This window comes from Typopeltis vanoorti, chromosome 9 (genome assembly GCF_054136105.1).
Source record: "Typopeltis vanoorti isolate ZY-2024b chromosome 9, IOZ_Tvanoo_1.0, whole genome shotgun sequence".
NCBI lineage: Eukaryota > Metazoa > Arthropoda > Arachnida > Uropygi > Thelyphonidae > Typopeltis > Typopeltis vanoorti.
In genome coordinates this window covers 48,399,603-48,421,793 of record NC_143557.1, presented here as the reverse complement: position 1 = coordinate 48,421,793, position 22,191 = coordinate 48,399,603, and the positions used below count along the sequence as shown (strand labels likewise).

At 36.2% G+C, this 22,191-nt stretch overlaps 1 protein-coding gene across 1 annotated transcript in view; it reads left to right on the top strand.

Moving 5' to 3' along the window:
• The window catches only part of LOC150103022 (uncharacterized), a 435,119-nt gene that overhangs the window by 354,510 nt on the left and 58,418 nt on the right, over positions 1 to 22,191 (top strand). Inside the window, exons 26-27 of the mRNA XM_090398054.1 lie at positions 2,880 to 2,996; positions 17,375 to 17,530. Coding sequence (XP_090254180.1) covers positions 2,880 to 2,996; positions 17,375 to 17,530 — 273 coding nt within the window. The remainder of the gene's footprint in view (positions 1 to 2,879; positions 2,997 to 17,374; positions 17,531 to 22,191) is intronic.

Below are 22,191 nucleotides of genomic sequence, written 5' to 3'. Positions count from 1 at the left end.
GTACTTAAAACTGCTTGCCATTCATGATTATCCTTTCCACAGAATCTATGTGAAACTCACATGTGCATGCACACACACACACAAAACTTTAGAGAGAGAGAGAGAGAGAGCAACTAAATACAGTTTAACATCAAATGGTGAATTGTATAAAATTTAAAATAAAAATAATTTTTTATATACAAATTCTTGATAGATCAAAAATTGTGTTAATTTCTTAATACATACTATTAAGAAAATTGACATTTAGTACAGTTTCACTGGATGTAGTGTCCTGTTATAGGTTATACTTGTGATAACATGGTATGATATTTACACTATGTTGCCAAAGGTCTGGACCCCCCCCCCCCCCCCCATAGCTCTACATTGCTTTTACTGTATGATGCAGATACATCCACAATATAAGCATAGGCATTTGGGCACTAGCAGTATAGATTGCCATCATGATGAGTGGACCAAAAAGAGTTGGGTCCATTCAAACGTGGTATGATAGTCACAGCCCATTTGGTCTGAGAGATTTCTGTCTCATTGTATATGCCCTCGGTCTACTGTCAGTGACAGCAAGGTTATCATAAAGTGGAAATGTGATGGAACCCCCCCCATGAATTGGTAGGCCCAAGAACTTGACAAACAGGACCAGTGAACTCTCAATCATGTTGTCACAATAAATCATCGGTCAGCCCTGGGAACTATTGCATATGACTTCCATGTGAACTCTGGAATGGATGCTACTGACAGAACTATTCTCTAGGAAGTGTTTGCATTTGAATTTCATGGTTGTGATGCAGCTCATAAGCTCTTGGTTACACCTGCCAATGCCCATCATCATCTGGAATGGTGCAACAACACTGTCATTGGATTTTGGATCAATGGAAGAGGGTCCTGTGTAACAATGAATCATAGTACATGCTCTGGCAATCCAACAAACCTGTCTGGACTTGGTGGATGTCTGGTGAATAATACTTACAGGAATATCTTCATATTGACCGAGAATGGAGGCAGCAGCATAATGGTTGTTTTTGCTGGTTTGAACTGGGGCCCATTGGTTTCTGTGTCTGGATATTTAAACATTGATGCCTACCATGACATTTTGGACAATTTCATTTTTCCCACACTGTGGCAACAGTTTGGAATAGGCCCTTTCCTGTATCAGCACAATAATGCACCTGCTCACAAAGCAAGGGTCCCTAGCTCCATGGTTGAAGACATGGAGATGGAAGAACTAAACTGGCCAGACCTGCTCGCCCAACTAACACTTGTCAGCCATTTGCCATACTATGAGAGGAATGGAAATGAATTCCAGCAGCAGTTTACCAGAACTTAGTGGAGCTTGCCCCAAAGGGTAATGAGAGGCAGTGCAAGGAGGCCCAACCTCATACTGACAGCAATGCTATAGTGATGGGAAATACAAACAGTTGCTGTCCAAACACTTTTAGCAACATTAAAAATACTGAAAAATAATGAAATTAAATGAAAAGAACTTCAAATCAATTTAATCAGTTCTTCCAAAATGGCTACTCAAAAAATTTACTAAAGAAACTTTTATTTTCTAATGAACCATCCCTTGATGACCCAGAAATTAATTACAAAGGCACGGTATCCATACCATACATTGGCAACAAATCAAGAAACATAGCCCAAATATTAAAATCAATCAAGATCAAAATGATCTTCAAACCATTTAACACATTATGAAGTTTCCTATGTTCTCCTAAAGACAGAGGTCTATTTTTTAAACATCCTGAAATATATAAGATTCTATATTCTTGTGGAAAGATGTACATAGGTGAAACTGGGAGAAGTTTTGAAATCTGTAAAATAGACCATGTAAGTGATGCTGAAAACAAAAAGGAAGAAAAATGTGAACTTGCAGTGCCCATCCTCAAAGAACATCACATGGTAAATTAGCATCCTCCATTCCTTATTTAGAAGAGAATTAAACTTTTTGAACAAAAAAAAAAGTCCTCCAAGGTCATTTGTTCAAAAGGCACACTAAATAGAAATCAAGGAATGATCCTTCACAATATTTTGAAGTTATTAATTAACACGTGTAACATTAAAGACCTCTCCTATGCCAGCAATCACATACAGAGTTCACACAACAATGTAGAGACTGCACATAACATGCTTAATAATATGCGTGATTAAATTATCCTTCCAGTCTTTTCAATTTATATAACAACTGCTGTTGGGAAATGTTTAGATTTTGTCAGTTTTTTTACTTATGTTAAATAACCTCCTGAAGATGCTATCAGGCCATATACAGTAAATAGCAAAACATCTTAAGGAAATACATTTAGTATTAATAAAAAACATCTATGAATTACATCCTGATTATTTATTATCATGATAATGATGATGCCTAAACTGTATATAGTCTGATCTCTTTACTTCTTTAATATCAGCCCCTTTTTTTTTTTTTTTTTTTTTTTTTTTTTTTTTTTTTTTTCAAGAGAAGTTTTTTTATCTTTCACTGTAATAGCTTTCACTTACATGGGTATATGTTCCTGATAGTCATCTTGTCTCATCAAATAATAGGTGGGTTCTCTTTCTGGAATGGAGGAGGAGGGGATTAAAAATAAATAGTACACAGGTGAAATAACAATGACAAACCCTTTCTGCAAATATGGAGGAAAAAACAGAGAAAGGCAGAAAACTTGTCTTCAGGGCATAACACATTATGACAGTAGCATATTGTGAACTTAAGTCCAAGTAACGTAAAGAAACCAAGAAAAATTGTTTATTGTATGCAAACTTTGTGCGCCCTCATCTTGAAACAAGATAAGGATGTATAACGGATAAAAGATTTTTTATCCACCAAAAACCAGAGTTCTGTTTTACTTATTTATAATCCTCTTTTCAATTATTTTTACTTTTTACAGCATCTAGTTCAATTCCCAATCCAGAGAAGACATTGTATGTTGAATTTGATGATGGTGACTCCGGTCGCATTTTACTTGAAGATATTCGCTTGCTTTCCTCTGAAACTTCAGCTGTCTGTAAGTAGCAAGATTTAAAATGAATTTAGATAAATTCTCTTTCAATCTTTTATTTTAAGAGGGAATCTTATCACTAGCATAAAAATGAGTGGTATTGATCAACTGTAAAAGAATGCTTTACTGTTAAGTTTCTAAGTGAAAAACATTTGTCTAAGTTGCACATTTCAAAATGTAAGCATTATATAATGTAACTTTCTAGAGGCTCTCTTAAACATACATTATATAATGTATGTTTAAGAGAGCCTCTAGAGTTCAGTTAGTATTGATGATGTCCTTTAGTTGGCAAGGCCTGGATTTGAATCCCATCTAGAATGCAAAGAACCTTTATCAGGGATTTCAAGTGAAGGCAAGTTAGCTGGTCTCATATGGAGGTAGTAGAGTTTTCCCTTCCTAGAAACTCAAGTTTTCATCCTGGATGAAAACTTGACAAATGTGAACAAATGACAAATGTGAACATGCACACATACAATTTACAGACAGTGACAATACAGATAAGATTAACTGCCCTATCATAAGCAGGAATTAGGTTTCTAAGATGCCAAGTTATTTAGCTGTGATAGACAATTGAGCTTAACACAATAAAGAATATTAGGTGGGATCAGTGGTGTATAGGCCCAGGCCTAGAGCGGCAAATTTTGAGGGGCAGCAGAAATTTCTGGGCTCTCATTTTTGTAATTATATTTATATTACAAATTTAAGATATAAATAGGTTATGCATGTAAATCAGCATGTTCATTAAATATGGGAGGGGAGGCACTTTCTGCAGTCCTAGAGGCAGGAAATACCTAAATACCCACTGGGTGGGATGGTATGTTTAAGTGACGCTAATATGGAATAATTAAAAAATAAACTAAAAATCAAGGGAGAATGAGTTTTATCATTACTTCTGGTATTTCATCTCTGGAATGTATATCTTGATTGAATTTAATTATTAACTATAAAATTTTATTTTAAGACTTCTGCCTTATTTTCTTGAGTAAGAAATAAAAGAGAAAGGAATAGATATTCTGAAGATCAGTTACATATTTAGAACTAATGTTTTTTGGAGAGTATCACATAAGAAGTTTTTTTTTTTTTGGTTTATTAGCTGAAATAGGAAAATCAAATGGATAATTTGCTGACAACCACAAATTGAAAGGGAACAGAAAATTATTTTCACACTGGTTCTTTCACAAACAGTCAAACCAAAGCACTGAAGATTTAAAAAAAAAAGATAAGAAAAGTATGCTTTGTGTATCACGTGTTTATAAAATAATTGCAGGAGTTTAAGATAGTGTAGCTTCTGGATGTAGATGCTGAAGAGACCCTAAGTCTTTGGAACTATTATGAGTATACTCATGATTACCATAACTAATTAGCATAATGAATTCAGATTTCCATTGTTGACTGCTTTATTGGCCAGAATACTTATCAATACAACAGAGAAAAGTATCATAACATACTTTTATGATCCTTTATAGGTGCACCAGCAGTATCCAAAATGCACCTAGCAAGTGATCATAGGAACTTCCCCACTGTTGATAACTGCCTCCTATCATTGCTTTCAGGTTCAGTATTATTTTGAGATATTCCATCCCCCCCCCCCCCACACACACACCATGGTACACCCAAGATTTCAGGTTGTCCCATAATCAGAAATCAACAGATCAGATTTGTCAAATGTCCTAAGTCTTTGGAACTATTATGAGTATACTCATGATTACCATAACTAATTAGCATAATGAATTCAGATTTCCATTGTTGACTGCTTTATTGGCCAGAATACTTATCAATACAACAGAGAAAAGTATCATAACATACTTTTATGATCCTTTATAGGTGCACCAGCAGTATCCAAAATGCACCTAGCAAGTGATCATAGGAACTTCCCCACTGTTGATAACTGCCTCCTATCATTGCTTTCAGGTTCAGTATTATTTTGAGATATTCCATCCCCCCCCCCACACACACACCATGGTACACCCAAGATTTCAGGTTGTCCCATAATCAGAAATCAACAGATCAGATTTGTCAAATGTGCCATCGCAAATAGAATTGAAGGAAATAATTCTACTAGGAATGTTCTTCTAAAATTCTCCTCTCATTCTGATCATCATATTTTAGAACTTGATTTGATGCAAAAATCTTGCAACCTGTTTGCAAAGCTGTTACAACTGCTTTATTACACGTGGCTACATAACAGGAGGACACTATTTTGCTCTGACAGTGCATGTTTGGCTGTTGTGCACTGTTGTTTCTTCTTTCATATCATTTATTACAGACAAAAACTTGTTGCCTCAAATTTTCTTGCTCAATTGGACCTCTTGAATGAAGTAGGATATGTCACACAACTATATTAAACATTTCACATGAATTTCTTTATTGATTAAATGTATAAGAGGGAAAAAAATTCTAATCTAATTCAGTCTAAATTCCAAATGTATAAGGGGAGAAAGGGGAGAAAAACTCAGTATAATCTCTGACATAAACTACACTGCCATTAAGTAATATAGTTTTGCTATATATTTTGATAATATTATGTTAACATTAGTTAACATAAGTGGAATTTTAACCTGCAGTGTAGTAGTTGGAGAGTGAATATACTAACCACTCAGCCAACCAGGCCAGCTATTTATGTTTGGACACGTTCCTTTCAGATATACTGTACATATTATCTCTCCTTCTGGTATCTCAAACCATAACCAATACAGTAATCAAACCAGAGAAAGAAGGATTAGAAGAAATTAGAAGTCATTCATTTTGATTTCATTGTAGTGCCATAGAGAACTGCTGAATGTTACAACTCTCTGCTCTTGATCCATGCACTGGATTTGACTAAATAGCTGAAATTAGGTCCTTTATTCCCTGATTCATCCAGAGACCCTAGCTGCTCTCCAGGCCTGGTTCTCTGGTAGATGTGCCAGGGCATTCAAAATTTAAAATTTGACATTTCAACTTAAGTCAAAAACCCCTCAGTTTGCACTTGTCTATGCTGCAGCCTGTAATGTCTGTGGAAAGTCATTAAGATGGTGCAACTTCTAACCTTCCATGTTTTTGCCTCTTTCACATCCAGATGGTACCTTTGTAACATCAAAGGATAAGGTGACAGAGAGGACACCAACACCTCCTGGTGTTGGTGTCTTCTCTCTGTCTCTCATGCAGACAATTAGGGTGGGACACCTCCCAGTATACCAAGAACAGCTCATTGCTTACTCACAACAGCTCTACCTAAAAGACATTAGAAGAATCCTTAATAGCGATACAGGTTTCCTTTTCCATATCCCCCCATCCCTATCAAACCACCAGTTGTGCTAATATGCTCTCCAGATTTCCTGTATCTGGCATCTACTTTGCAGCATGGAAGTGAATCTATATTCAACCCATTTCAAGCAGGAGAGATAAATTAACCATCAAACTATCATCACATTGCCCTTGCTTCAGTCATCTCCAAAACAATGGAATACATCATCAACAAGACTGTAGAGGATCCAACAATTAATTAGCAATCACTAATTATGCTGCTCTCATTTCATGGGAGATCTCTTTGCACTGGAAAAATTCATGTGATTACTTTTCATACTTCCAGGATAATTTATTGGATCTAGCATAGAGGCATCCTTTGCCAAATTACCATCTCTCTCTCTCTCGTTTTGTCATTTGTACTTAACAGTTGGATCACCAGTTTTCTTTCTGATCATTTACTGTGTGTTATGATGGATAATTTACTCTCTTTGTAGTAGCCCAAGTCTCTGTACACTCTTCCTCTATACATTGACCTTCTTTCAGGAAATTCAAATCCTATGTATTAAACCTAGCAGGTGTACAAGGGTTATTCGATAAGTCTGTGCAAAAATGAAGAAAACATATTTTTTGGGACAAACATTTTTTATTTTTGAACATAGTCTCCTTTGAGGTCTATACACTTAGTCCAACAATGCTAGAGTTTTTTGATCCCGTCCATATAATATGATTTGTCCAACTCTTCAAAATACACAGTTGTTTCGACAATCACCTCATCTTTTGATGAAAATCTCTTTCCTGCCAGCCATTTTTTCATATTTGGAAACAGATAGTAGTCCGAGGAAGCCAAATCTGGAGAGTAAGGGGGATGCGAAAGGACTTCGTGGCATAAATGGTATCCCCCCCCCCCAATCAAACCACCAATTGTGCTAATAATCTGTGCTCTCCAGATTTCCTGTATCTGGCATCTATTTGTGACCGCAAATTTAACGCAGTCACAATTGCAGAAGAGTGAGCAGGTGCGTTGTCGTGGTGAAAAAGAATCTTCTTTTTCGCCAAGTGTGGTCGTTTTTCCTTTATTTCATTATTTAAACGATTCAGCAAAGATGCATAATACACTCCGGTAATTGTTTTGCCCTTTTCCAAGAAGTCTATGAAGATTATGCCACGATCATCCCAGAAGACGGCAGCCATAACCTTTCCTGCTTCAAACAGCTTCAAGCTGTCCTTACAACAGTTCACACATTGGTGCAGATTCCCTGCTTGCAACCCATTGTTTTGACTATTCCTTGGTCTCAGACTGGTAGTGATGAATCCATGTTTCGTCCACTGTTATGAAACGATGCAAAAATTCTTCTGGATTCCGTTTAAACAGCTTCAAGCTGTCCTTGCAACAGTTCACACATTGATGCTTTTGATCCAGTGTGAGCAAACGCAGCACCAATCTTGCAGATAGTTTTCTCACATGTACATGTTCATGTAAAATATTATGTATACTGTCATTTGAGATGCCCGCAGCCTTAGCAATTTCACGTGCCTTCACTCTTCTATCACCCATCACCATATCATGGATTTTTTCAATAATTTCTGAAGTAGTGACCTCAACAGGGCATTCAGAACATTCAGCATCACTTGTGCTCATATGGCCACTTCGAAAGTCACTAAGCCACTTATAAACCGTTCTAATCGAAGATGCAGACTCACCATAATGTTTATCAAGCTTAGCTTTGGTTTCTGAGCAGTTTTGCCTTTCAAAAAGTAATGTTTAATCACTACATGAAATTCTTTCTCATCCATTTTTCGCAAATCATGGTACTTGATCAATTCAAATGAACTCCAAACACAGAGTAATAGATCTATCTGACTGAAACTTAGTGTGTGATCCTCCAACAGTTGCCAGCAACTAAAAATAACCTCGGTATGTACTGGTGGCGCCATCTCTTAGACTTTTCACAGACTTATCAAACAGCCCTCGTAGAATTCCTTCCCCCCCCCCCCAGCTGGGTTACAGTATAAATTATACATAACAAAAAGTTATATTCTTAATTTTATCCTTTTTCCAAGTGTGAGAATGTGAAGAAATTTCACAACAGACTAGAATGCAGATGACTTCATATCAAATTGCCCTGATTACCTATAATGCACAGCATATTTCCTTTCAGATGAGTATATTGCCATACATTATATTAAGAGTCACTACCCAGTCCAATTTCAGTCTTTATTTCATGACCTTCACATGCTTGCTTAGATAAGAAATAAAAATAAAAAGATAATTTCTTGTATAATTTAGTAGGTTCATCTGGTGATGGAGCACTCCATTCCTCTTCATCATTTTTACAAACTTTGTAGGGCTTAAAAAGATCCAAGCTTCAAGATCTTTCATAACTGATGTCTTAAGCGCTAATTTCCTTGTCATTCTCTAATAATACGAGAACAACCTAATGAGCTTCGTTGCTAACAAGACACAGTCTCCTGTCTTATCTTTTGTTCAACTCACTTCTCATTACCTTTAATAACGTCCATATTTCCAGAATTAGTTTTCTCTTCTTGAAGTTAAGTTCATCTCCTGCAGCCCTTTTTGTCATAGACACATCACATCTATAGTTTCATCAACCTTCAAAAAAAATGTAATCTCCTCTCCCATTTGAGACACTACTTTTTTGCATGCTCAACTCCTAATGCTATATAAGGTCTGGACCTATCCAGCTTTTGAGTTCTGTTCTTACGGTTGGGATGGTGCATCAAAATCCTCCCTAAAAATGCTTCATTCTAATCTAGAAGAGAATGATCTGCTTAATGAATGATCCCTCTGTCATATACTTACTCTTATTACTTTCTTATAGAAAATGTTTTTTCTACCTTATGCTTTTGAATGTAGGTATTTTCTTGGGCACTGCTCTACCAAACTGACCATCACTATTCTTTCTCTTTCCTCATGGATGCCAACCAGAAGCTAACTATGCCTTTATATGCATAGTTAGCTTCTGGTTGGCATCCATGAAAAGTTTTGTTTAAGGCTTGATCAGACATTCTCATCTTCCTTGTCATTTCTCCATCTGCCTATGCATGCCACTTTTATAAGTTTTGCAATTTCTTGTGTGGGTGATGTTGATATTTAAAAAAAAAAAATTACAAAATCATACTTTTGACCCTTTTCATTTCAAAGGTGTCTTTATGCATATGTTGCTCAGTTATACCATGTCAGAGAGTTTCCGACTTAGTCTATTCTTTTATATATATATATATATATATACTCTGGCTAAAAATTTCTTTACCACATTCTATCAAATTCTTTGTTGTTGCTATTACTCTCTAATGCCACTAATCATTCTTAATTTCCTTTCTCTGATTGCAGATTTTCGCCTCTTCCCTATTCAACTTTTCTAGCAGCTGGCTTTCCTTTACCAATTTCACTTATCCTGCAAGTGAAGATTTCAAAGCACTTGCTGTCACTAGTGAGAACTTGCAGAAATTGTTTATTTGCCTACCTATATACCAGATAATTTCCTAACTTCTCTCCAATAGGTTTACAATGTGATTCATATTAAAATAAACAAAAAAAAGGGGACGGGGAGATGATTCACTTTCTAGTGATCTTTTGTCAGTGCTATTGGTCATAATCTTTGTTCAATCTTTCTCCTGCTGTTTTGCACTCAGATGGTTCTGTTGCAACATTAATCTATGGAAAAATCCAAGAAGCTCCTAGCTTATTACTTTTCCTTCAACATTTCAAACATGCAACATTTAATCTTTTTATTTTTGTCAGAAAAAATCAGAAGATTCTTATCCAAAGTGGATACCAAAAAGTCTCCTAGCCCTCAACATTCCCTCAATTGTTCTGAAAGTTTGTGTTGTGGAGTTCTGGAGTGCAAACCTTCAGAATGGCATAGAATGCCCTCAACATAAACAGACTCCTGTTTTATGTCAACTTTCCCCCATATCCTGTTCTATAGTATCATCCTGCAGCTTGAAATTATGTTCAATCTGTCCTAAAGGACAACTCTTTTACCATCAAATTGCTGTCAAATTTCTTTCACTGTAGTTCTTTCAGAAGTAATGGAGAAACCTATTAACAATCAGTTGCTTACTACCTTGGAGACTTTTCAACTAATAAATAATTGGCAGTATGAATTTTGTCAATCATCAGATCTCTTCTTTCTTATGTCACTCACCTGTGGATAAATAACATGAAAAGTTTGTGGTAACCACAAGTGTGGTTACTCTTGGATATATCCAAAGCATGTGATTGTTTGGCACAAGGACCAGTTCATACTTCTGCAATCATATTTCTGCAACTGTGTCACCAGCTTTCTCTCTGGTTGCATGTTATGTGTGGTAGTGTATAGATCTTTATCATTAAGATCTGCAGGCTACCTTATTTTTTCTCATTTGACAAACCTTGCACTCTACAAATCATAAATGATTTGTAGAGTGCTGTAATTACAAACTTATTATACCAATATTTCAACTTCTACAGTCCTGAATTTGATCTTCATGCCATCCTTCATTGTGAGTTTCGGTAACTTTTTTAATTTCATTACAAGAAAAACTCAGTCCTGGCTTATTTATCACAAAATATATTTATGCATATTTCCTGTCATTTTCTCAGTGTGCAGAATATTTTCCTGTCTTTTAGTAAAAGTAACATTACTATCTCTGAACAGCTATTAACGCTCGTCCAATCACAAATCTGTATAACCATTGAATAATGTTATTATATTTGGAGTCATGTCTCTAATTAATAAACCTAACTGTCCCCTTTTCACCAATACAAAAGAGGGCAAAAAATTAAACTTGTCAAGAAATTGTATTCTTGTTTAATCCCTTTTCTAAGTGGAAATAAACAAAGTTTGCACATGAAATATCTTCACAACTGGGCTACTTGTACATAGAGACTAATGTCTTAGTATCCTATAATGCACAGCGCACACACATCCTTTTAGAAGGGCCACCACCCAGACCAATTTCAACCTTTATTGAGATCTTATCAGTGGGAGCTAGACCCAGAAGAGATACCAATGTTGAAGTAATGTAGAAGTCATATATTTCCCATATTCACAATTAATGCAAAGTCATTCACATTATTCACAATTAATGTGTAGTCATTAGCCTCTATATACAAGTAGCCTAGTCGTAAAGATATTTCATATGCAAGCTTTCTTTGCTTACACATGGATAAAGAATTAAACAAGAGTATATTTCTTGGCAAGTTTATTGTAATTTATAACCAAGTGAAACAACTTTCTACAGAAGAGGGTGGTTAGTTATTAATGATCTTTTCACCAGTTCACTCCCTTTCACACATTTAGTTTCTGATGATTGCATTTTCTACAAATACTGCCATGCTCACTCATCATCAGATTATGTAATTCCACAACTCTCCTGTAAATCTGTTAAAACATTCACTGGCTGTTCTTTCCTCAGCTCATTCTTTCTGCTGCTATCTTTTGAAACAGTTCTATCATATATTTCCTAGAATAAGAATTTTTGAGGAGAAAGAGTTGCTTCTTTCTCCTCAACTTTTTTTACCTGTCCACAATGCTAATATTTTATAGTCCTTTCCTTCATGCTTACACAGTGATCAAAATACATTATGAAAAATTATGAAGACAATTACCATGTTAGAGCAAAACTTTAGTTTAATATAAATCAAAATGAACACTCGACGTTTCGACCTTCAAATCAAGGTCATCATCTGGAGCATACACATATATACAAAGAAACAAGCTGCACTACAATCTACATGGTTTGCTAAAGTTACTGACCAACTGTTACAATAATTATTGGCCTGACCTCTGGTGAAAAAAAAAACTTTACTACATCAAAGCTAGAGTTCTATTATTATTATTATTATTATCTATTAGGTTACAAAATGAAATTGGGCTATATCTCTATATATATATATATAAAATATAGATATATATATAAAACTATGTAAGTATACATATAAATTCCAACCAACTGGTATGGAATAGTTTCCAATAAAAGCTGAAAATTGCTTAAAGTCCTGAAGTCAGGGTATGCTGGAAACTAAATAGGCTGAATATGTGCCATATTCAGCCTACTTATTATAGTTGGATTATAGGATCAACATCCATCAGATGAATCAACTAGTCTCCAATAACAGCACCTATCAGCTTGTAAAATAATCCAACTAACAGAATAAAGAAAAAAACTGAGAAATTGCTTAAGTCTGTCACTTCTTGGCCATCAAGCACTGTTAAAAAACTTATTACCCCATTATGCCCATTCTCCCAGAATATATGGTGTTCCTAAAGTACACAAACAAAACGTTCCACTTTAGCCGATAGTTGAAGGAATAGATAGTCCTAATTATCACCTAGCCAAGAAATTAGCATCAACATGCAAGAAGTTGGTAGGTCATTCCCCCCTCCCATATAAAGAACACACAACACTTTATAAACAAAATTAAAAACATAACGCTCAGCAAAGATGATTTATCAGTTTTGACGTTTCTGCCCTTTTCACAAATGTCCCAATCAGTGACACAGTTCTTCTCTTATAGACATTTCCTTCGAACATCACAGCCCTCTTTGTCCGTGTACTATGTTCTGGTTACTTCGTGTGGCAAAATAAATTTTACCTACAAATAGAAGGTACGGCCATGCCCCCCCCCCCCCCCAATTGCCAACTTTTATATAGAAGCTATTGTGCAAAGTGCTCTTGATTCATTTAATCTAAAACCTACAGTGTGGCTTAGATACGTTGATGATGTTTTTGTTATCTGACCACACGGTCAGCAAACTTTAAACACATTCCTTAGCCACCTGAACAAACAACATGAGCACATACAATTTACTATTGAAATTGAAAATCAGAACTCGCTCCCGTTCCTGGATATACTGGTCACATGTCTTCCCTCAGGCAGTCTGTGCTTCACGGTTTACTGCAAACCAACACATACTGGCCAATATATACATGCTAACTCATATCACCACCCTTCACAAAAATTTGGAGTCATTAACACCCTTAGAAACAGAGCTATAACAATTTGCTCTAATGAATAAGCTCTTAAACAAGAATTTAAAATTATTAGCAATACATTTATAAATAATGGTTATAACAAAAATACTATTAATAAAGTTCTTCATAAAACTTCATCAAAAAAGAATATAGATTACAGTAAAACCATAATTATCCCACGTTAAAGGGCTATCAGAAAAAAGCAATAGAATCCTACACTATTATAATCTTAATACCACTTTTAAACCACCTATAAAATTAAGAAACATATTCAACTCCTCTAAGGATCCTCTCCTCCCATTGGCACATCCTGAAGTTTATTGCATCTGCTGCACCTGTAACTTACCTTATATTGGTGAAACTGGACGTACAATCCCTATATGTAAAAAGAACACAAAAGACACATTAATATAACAATTTGGTGAAGCAAGCCTCTCAGATCATGCTCTCAACACCCTACACTAAATTGATTGGAAAAGTACCTGCTCTTTACATCATACAAAAACCTGGTATGAACAAAAATTTAAAGAAGCCTGTGAAATTCTGATTAACCACCCTAATCTCAACAATAATGGTAGCATAAAAATTCCAAGAATTTGGATGGCACTTGTTCAGCCTACTTAGTTTCCAGCACACCCTGACTTTAGGACTTTAAGCAATTTTCAGTTTTTATTGTAAACTATTCCCCACCAGTTCGTTGGAAGTTATATGTATACTTACATAGTTTTATCTAGCTTGGACCTATCCTCTACAGAGTATATGTCGACGCCAATACCAATGGTTTCCCACTCAATATGACAACATCTGTTATTAAACTTATTCCAAAGAAAGGAGGCATGACGAAATTAGGAAACTGGAGACCCATCTCCATCATAAACACCGACTGTAAAATAATATCAAAAGCCATTGCCAACAAACTTAAACCCGCTCTGAATGAAATAATAAATAGGCATCAGAGCTATTCCATCCCTGGACGATCTATCCACGAAAACTTACACCTCATAAGGGATCTCATAGGTATAACCAACAACAACAGTGAAACAATGGGTCTTGTAACACTAGACCAAGAAAAAGCTTTCAACCACATTGAACACCTATATCTATTCAGCTGCTTGAAAGCCTTCGGCTTTGGCTCAGGCATCATTCATTCATTCTATTAAGATGTTGTATGCCAAAGCACACTTTTGCATTAAAATAAACAACAGACTTACCATAACTGTACTATACAGCAGAGATATTAAAGGCTGTCCACTTTCCAGTCCTCTTTACACAATTGGCATTGAACCCTTTTTGTGTAGATTAAGCATGCTGCTTAGAGCATCCGATCCTAAACTTTTCTATCAAACCATAACCCTGACAGCATATGCTGATGATGTTACAATTATAGCCTGCAAAGAAGAGGATTTCCATAACATACAAACAGCATACGAACAATACCAAGCAGCCTCAGGAGCCAAACTAAACACACATAAAACCAGACTGTGGTGTGGCAAATGGAAAAACCGAACCAATTCCCCAATGTCTAGTCACTGGTCCACAGAGGGAAACAAATACCTGGAGATTTATCTAGGAAACATGCCCTCCTATGTGGATAAGAACTTGGAAACACTAAATAAACGTTTCAAGCAAGTACTAGGAAAGTTGGCAGCAATACGAGCCTCTACCTACACAAGAGGGAGAACAATAATTGCTAACCAAATAGCACCAGTGCCCTTTGCATACACTAAAGATTCTCACATCACCAGTGCAATTCATCAAACAAATAAAGTCAACCATCTATCGATTCATATGGAACAAAGCAAACTGGCTTTCCTACTCCAAGCTATGTACTTCTCTCAAAGATGGAGGACAAAACTTGACCTCCATTGACAACAGGATAACAACGTTCTGCACTCGATTTCTCCTTAATACCCTACAACAGGAAATAGCACACAAATGCACCTCTGAATATATTTTCACTTCTGCCACTAGAGGTCTCGCTCTCTCCACAACCTTAAGAATGACAACAGCACACGTGCCAGTGAATCTAACAAACTTCTACAAAGATGCCCTTCGAAGATGGAAGAAGCTAAACCTCCAGCACACAGTGAAAACAGCATCCCTTCCTGAAATCCTCATGGAACCCATCTTCCACAACATGATAGTAAGAAACCCGATCACTCAGAAAGAGATTTTCTTTCTTCCATGGAGCTGGTGAGGTGTGAGGATCTTGGGTGACATTCTTTCTCTGAGCCTCACCTGTCACTTTCCAAAATCGCTCGAAAACCTGGAATACGGGGAATCAGGCTGAGCAGATGCACACTGTAAAGGCCACTTTTCAAGCCACTATACCTGATAGCATAATGGAAGAGGGGCTTAGCCCTCCTAACTCAGAAGATCCGGTGCCTATCATTCTGATAAAAAACTAATAATTCATGGAAGAAACTTACACCCAGCAACACCAACAAAACCTACAGCACTCTAATACAGCAGTCGAACCAAAGCAGTTTATTGGAAAATCCTGCATCATCCCACCAAACACTATTTCAGTGGGACCTACCATATCGCACAAGAGCCATCAAACCCGATGCAGATATTCAGTGGAGAATGTGGCACAATGTATTACCCACTCCAACTATATTATGAAAATTTAACTCAGATGTCTCAGATAACTGCCTGTTCTGCTAGCGATTAGGAACAGTCTGGCATATCTACTTGGAATGCCCAGTCAACACCCAATTAATCAGTTTGTCTCGGGAAACGGCAGCTCTCACCTGTGGTAGTCTTCATACAGAAGAGGAGTATTTCAATCTCATCCATGTAGAGTCAAATAATCATTCATTCTGCAATTACTCTTCATCATTGCAAAAGCAGTGATGAAGAGGTAATATACAGCTTCTACCTCAGACATATAAGACCAGACAGCACAGCAACTTCACAGAGAGAGGCAGCTGACCAACTCCTTGCAGCCTTCAAACAAAAGATGAGAAGTCAGATCCTACACGAGCATCACCACCACAGACAATACAACACTTTAGATCTTTTCCACCAAGACTGGAATCCACGGAATCAACTCCTGACTGAGCAGGGCGGCTGCATCATAGTCCACTTCCAGCATAGACGTGAAATCATCCAAAGAAAGGGGAAAGAAAGATTTTTGTGCTTAACAGTGCAAATATTAATCAGCTCTCACTCTCATGTAAATGGATAATATTGTCCTACAAGTAACTGTTATGTTCTTCCACATACATGTCAGATTTTATGTTCTTATAAAGTATCATGTCAAAATAACTGTTAATGGCTTAAATTAAAAAAAAAAGAAAAAAAAATGTAATTTACCCTATAACTGATATTTCGATGTAACATACCTCAACAAGAGTGTGAGCATGTAACCTCTCTGCCTGACTGCAGAGAACCAAAAAAAAAAAAATATATATATATATATAAACATGTTGCTCTCCAGCCCAATTTAATTTTATAATCTAAAGATAATAATAATAATAATAGGACTCTAGCTTTGATGTAGTAAAGTTGTTGTTTTTTTCACTAGAGGTCAGGCCAATAATTGTTGTAACAGTTGGTCAGTAACTTTAGCAAACCATGTAGATTGTAGTGCAGCTTGTTTCTTTGTATATATATATGTATGCTCCAGATGATGACCTTGATTTGATATCGAAACGTCGAGTGTTCATTTTGATTTATATTAAACTAAAGTTTTGCTCTAACACGGTAGTTGTCTCCAAATTTTTCGTAATGTAATATTTTATAGATTGAGCAATCGCTTATGTACGTCAAGAACCCTAAAAAAATAATTTCTGTTATCACACACCTGCTTAAACCAAGTTAAGCAAATATAAAGTACCCATGAACTATTTCAGCAAACAAGATTTTTATCTGACCTTTGCTATACCTGATAACATTTCATATTAAGTGAGTTATCTTCTTAAATGATTGTGAATACAAATTAACTTGATTATGTTAGTGTACATAAAATTCAAGTTAGTATACAAATAAGAATGGAAACTAATTTCCATCTTCCAAACACATTACTCCAGTAATTAGGCTGTCATAAAATGTTTTCAGTTTAAATAATAACATTATCTAGGGAGTGGAAAAGACTTTTCATTAGATTAAGGTTTAGACATCATTAAAAGAAAAAAAATTTTTTTTCACTCATTTAATTTGGATACTTTCAGCAAATAATAATGGACACTTCAGTTCAGAAAAAAATAAAAGTGCAACTGATGATAGCCAAGGATACAACCAACAAAGATCTCTTTACAGGAATGAAGGCTGTTTAGATAAGCCGAAGATAAAGAAAAGCAAAAGAGTATCAAAAACAAAAGAAAAGAGTAAGTGTTACTTAAACATGAATATATACTTTCAGACTAGTTATTGAAAAATTATGTGACCAACATATGAAATTTGTTATATTAAAGACTTCATTCTCACATCCTACCGGCTGCACCAGTTTGTTATATTATTAATGTGTGAGATGGTTCTACTTGAATATGTGCGAGCCTGATCTGCTCCATGTATGTTATTCCCCACTTATGTCCAGTCTATATTTTAAGACAGTCAAATATAACAATATATTTAATTTTAATTTTTTTTGGTTAGAATGTTCCAATTTTTTATCCATGATAGTGCATTGACTTCAGGATCAACATGTTGTATTCTAAAGAAGGAAGCTCAATTGTAAAAAAAATTAAACTATTTACTTGGGTCAAAGCTGTATAACTGAGAGGAGACCTCCACATAGCCTTTAAAGGAATGCGGAGAACCGACCAGGGCTTCTGACCTAATGTCCAATCCTCACCTTCTCGTGGTGCACCCTGTTGGGTATCTACTTTGATACTGAACGAACGAGGATGGGCTGGCAATTTGGGATTTAGCCGACCAAATTGTATTCTTATTGGTTAAACCAAAATAAAAAATGATGGTACAACATGACAAAATTTCATGCCGGCTGGGGCGTCGCCCGGTTAAACAAGGCCCCCGTTGTTTTCGCCAGGGAACCAGGGCGAACAGCGAAAAGTCAGCTACTGGAACAAATCTGAAAACAAACCCCAACTCAGCATCACCAGAGTTAAAGATCGGTACTATCAACGTAAGAAGCCTGAATGGCAAAGAAATGGAGCTAGCTGAGGAATTAGATAAGTACCAGATCGACATAATAGGGGTGACTGAAACAAAAAAGACCAAAACTGGTGAGATCTTTCTGAGCAATAAATACAAAATGTTATATTCAGGCAATGACAATCAAGGAAAAGAAGGAGTAGCCATAGTATTCAACACAAAATACGAGGCTAATCTTCTTGAATGGCAGTCAGTCTCAAGTAGAGTAATGTGGGCAAATATGAGAATGGGGAACTGGACAATGAGACTTATTTGTGCCTATGGTCCCACAGAAGGTTCTACTAAGGTAGAAGTGGAGGAATTTTTTGAGGCTTTAGAAAAAGCAACTGACACAATGAAAAAGGAAAAGTTGGTCCTTGTTGGGGATCTAAATAGTAGAGTAGGAAATGATTGTGAGACATACAAAAATATTTTGGGAAAATTTGGAGAAAAGAGCAAAGCTAATAATAATGGCAAATATCTGTTGGATTTCTGCTCAGGACATGGACTGGTTATTACTAACACCATGTTCCAACATAAAAATGTGCACAAATTCACATGGAGAGAAGAGGCTAGGAATAAGAAAAGTCTCATTGACTATGTTATTGTTGATAGTGATGTTTTCTCCCTGGTGCAGGACACCAGAGTGTACAGAGGATTTGAAATTCGAAGTGATCACTATTTAGTCTTGAGCAGGATAAAATTGAATTTCATATTGAAAAGAATAACATGTAAGAAAGTTTTAAAGCGAATAAAAGTTGAGCAGCTCTCAGATGTGAACTGTAGACTAAAATACAGAAAGATTATTGAAAAGAAAATGAAAGAGTTTGAGAACAGGAATCAAACCTTGGAGATTCAGTGGCAAACTCTGAAAGAAACATTGATTGATTCTGCCAGAGAGGCATGTGGTGAGGTTGTGTGCAAGGATAAAAAAATCAGAACTCCCTGGTGGACACAGGAAGTTAAAGAGGCAGTGAAGGAAAAGAAGAAAGCATATCAAAAGTTTCTGGCAAATAAGTCAGCTTTTACTCTTACAGAATACAGAGACAAATGTAAGAAAGCTAAACAGTGTGTAAAACTAGCTAAACAAAAGTCATGGGAGGACTTTGGCAAGAATATAGAAAATAAATATCAAGAAGGTGGCAAAATATTCTGGAGGTTGTTGAAGAAGCTTAGGAATGGAGGAAAGAGTGCTGTAAAAGGAATTAGAGATGATAAAGGTGAAATGAAAACAGGAGAAAAAGATATCCTTGAAGTATGGAGTAATTACTTTGAAAAACTGCTAAATGAAACAAGCAGTGATGACAGCACAGTGATAAAAAACACTGACCAGGCATGCAGTCAGGAATACATATCCATACTTGAAGTAGAAAAAGCCATCAAAGGCTTGAAATGTGGAAAGGCAGCAGGAGTAGATGATATTCGACCAGAAATGCTGAAGTATGGTGGTATAAATGTCTTACCAGTGGCTGCACTGCATAGTTCAGAAAGCCTGGACAGAGGGACGAATTCTTGATGATTGGAGTAGAGCTCTCATAGTACCAATGTATAAAAAGGGAAATAAAACTGAATGTGAGAATTACAGAGGTATTTCCCTACTGAGTGTTCCTGGCAAGATCTATGCAAGTATACTTGAGAAACGGTTGAGAAGAATTGTGGAAGAAAAGCTTGGTGAAGAACAAGCTGGATTCAGGCCAAATAGAGGCTGTCAGGATCAGATCTTCACTTTACGACAAATAGTCGAGAAAGCATGGGAATATAACAAAGATCTGTATTTAAGTTTTGTCGATTTGGAAAAGGCATATGACAAGGTGCCAAGAGAGAAGCTATTCAATACACTGCAGTTATATGGTGTCAATGGGGCATTATATCAAGCAATACTTAGTCTTTACTTGAGTTGTGAGTCAGCAGTTAGAATTGAAGGAAGTACAGGAAGATGGTTTAATGTTAAATCTGGTGTGAGACAAGGATGTACATTATCCCCTCTGTTATTCATTATCTATATGGATCACATTATGAAGGAATGTGGTATTAAACCTGATATCAAAATTGGAGATGTTAATGTCAGCTCTTTGCTTTATGCAGATGATGTTATACTTCTAAATAAATCCACTACAAGTCTGCAAGATTCTCTGACTAAATTGAATAGCTGTTGTAATAGATATGGTATGAAGGTCAGCAATAAAAAGACAAAGACAATGAAAATAGGCAGAATCGTTGAAAATGTCAACTGTGTTGTGAATGGAGAACCTGTGGAACAAGTAAAACATTTCAGCTACTTAGGCACAATTTTTAGTGAAGATGGTAAACTAAATATAGAAATAGACAATAGAATCAGCAAAGCTGGTATCGTGGGAAGTCAATTGAATAAATTCATATGGAATAAGAAAGAAATTAGTCGGAACACTAAATTAGCTATATACAAGACTGTGTTCAAACCAATTTTAACTTATGGATCTGAGAGCTGGGTCAGAAGTAAAACACTTGACCAAAGACTAGAGACCGCAGATATGAGAGTCCTGAGAAAGATTAGAGGCATGAACAGATGGCATCAATGGCAATATCATATTAAAAATGAGGATATTAGGAAAGAACTTGACATTGTCAGCATCCAGGAATGCGTTAGCAGAGCTAATCTCAGATGGTATGGTCACTTAAATAGAATGGGAGAGGAAAGATTAGCAAAACAAGTGTTCTCTGCCAGGTTGGCAGGAAAATGACCCAGAGGAAGACCAAGATATAGGTGGATTGATACGGTACAAAGTGCCTTAGGCGATAGAAATATAAGATCTGATAATGTTGGAGTCTTGACAAGTAACAGACTGATTTGGAGGAAAATTGTAGATAGGAAGTTAGTAATGATGTAATTTTTTCATGTACTACTGTCATATCCTGTACACCCCTTGAGGGTACATGGCAGGAATTTGATGATGATGATGATGATGATGATTATATACAAAAAACAATACATACAAAAATAATCAAATGGCCATTTTAAAAATAACTTAAATGAGCTCAGTTTTCTCTCATACTCTATTCAATATTGAGAGACAAAACAAAATATTTCTACAAAAACAAACTGAAAATAGCATTCAGTTAAACATTCTGTAGTCTCACTTGGCCATATAGCAACTATTTTGCAGTTTCCCAGGCAAATGCATTTCCAATTCTAGAACATTCATCCCAAATTCTGAATTGCTCCTTGAAATATATATCACTTGCCTTTAATTGAGCACCGAATATTTTCACATACAAAGTCTTGATATGTTAGAATGTACTTATATTATTAGCTTCACGGTCCATATCCTTGGAAAGTAATTCCAAAATGGATATAAAAAAACCTCTTTAGCTCTGCTTCCTTGTTTGCCTGCTCTTTACTTTCTAGCATTCCTGTTACCAAATGACAGCTGTTCTAAAAACAACTAATGCATGTCTGTTACCGAGATTCAGAGCAAACCTCGAGTCACAAAATGGCCGCAGTTACTATCGTTGACATAGAAACATAAAAAAAAAAAATCAGCTAACGCCTTTTTATTCCCGTATATACAGGAGTAGGCGAGGCCATTTAGCCCTATCTAACTTTTGGAGACTGAGTGGGCAGTTCAATCTCCACTGGTACCCAATCAGAGACAGATGGCCCAAGGCTATCGCTAATTAAGCGGTTCGCAGTGAAGAGAGACGGCTTAAATGTGCCGCCATCTCGTGGTCTCTAACCCTAACACAATATATTTAATGTCTGAAATAATGTGGGTTCTACGGTCGATTTTCTTGAGTTTACAGGACGAAAAACCCGAGTTTCCGGGAGGAAAAACCTGCTTGCCCGTGCCAGAGATCGACTAACTCGGGAACTGGTCGAAAAAAGGCTTAGAAAAATTTCCTCTAGTCGCCGACTAGA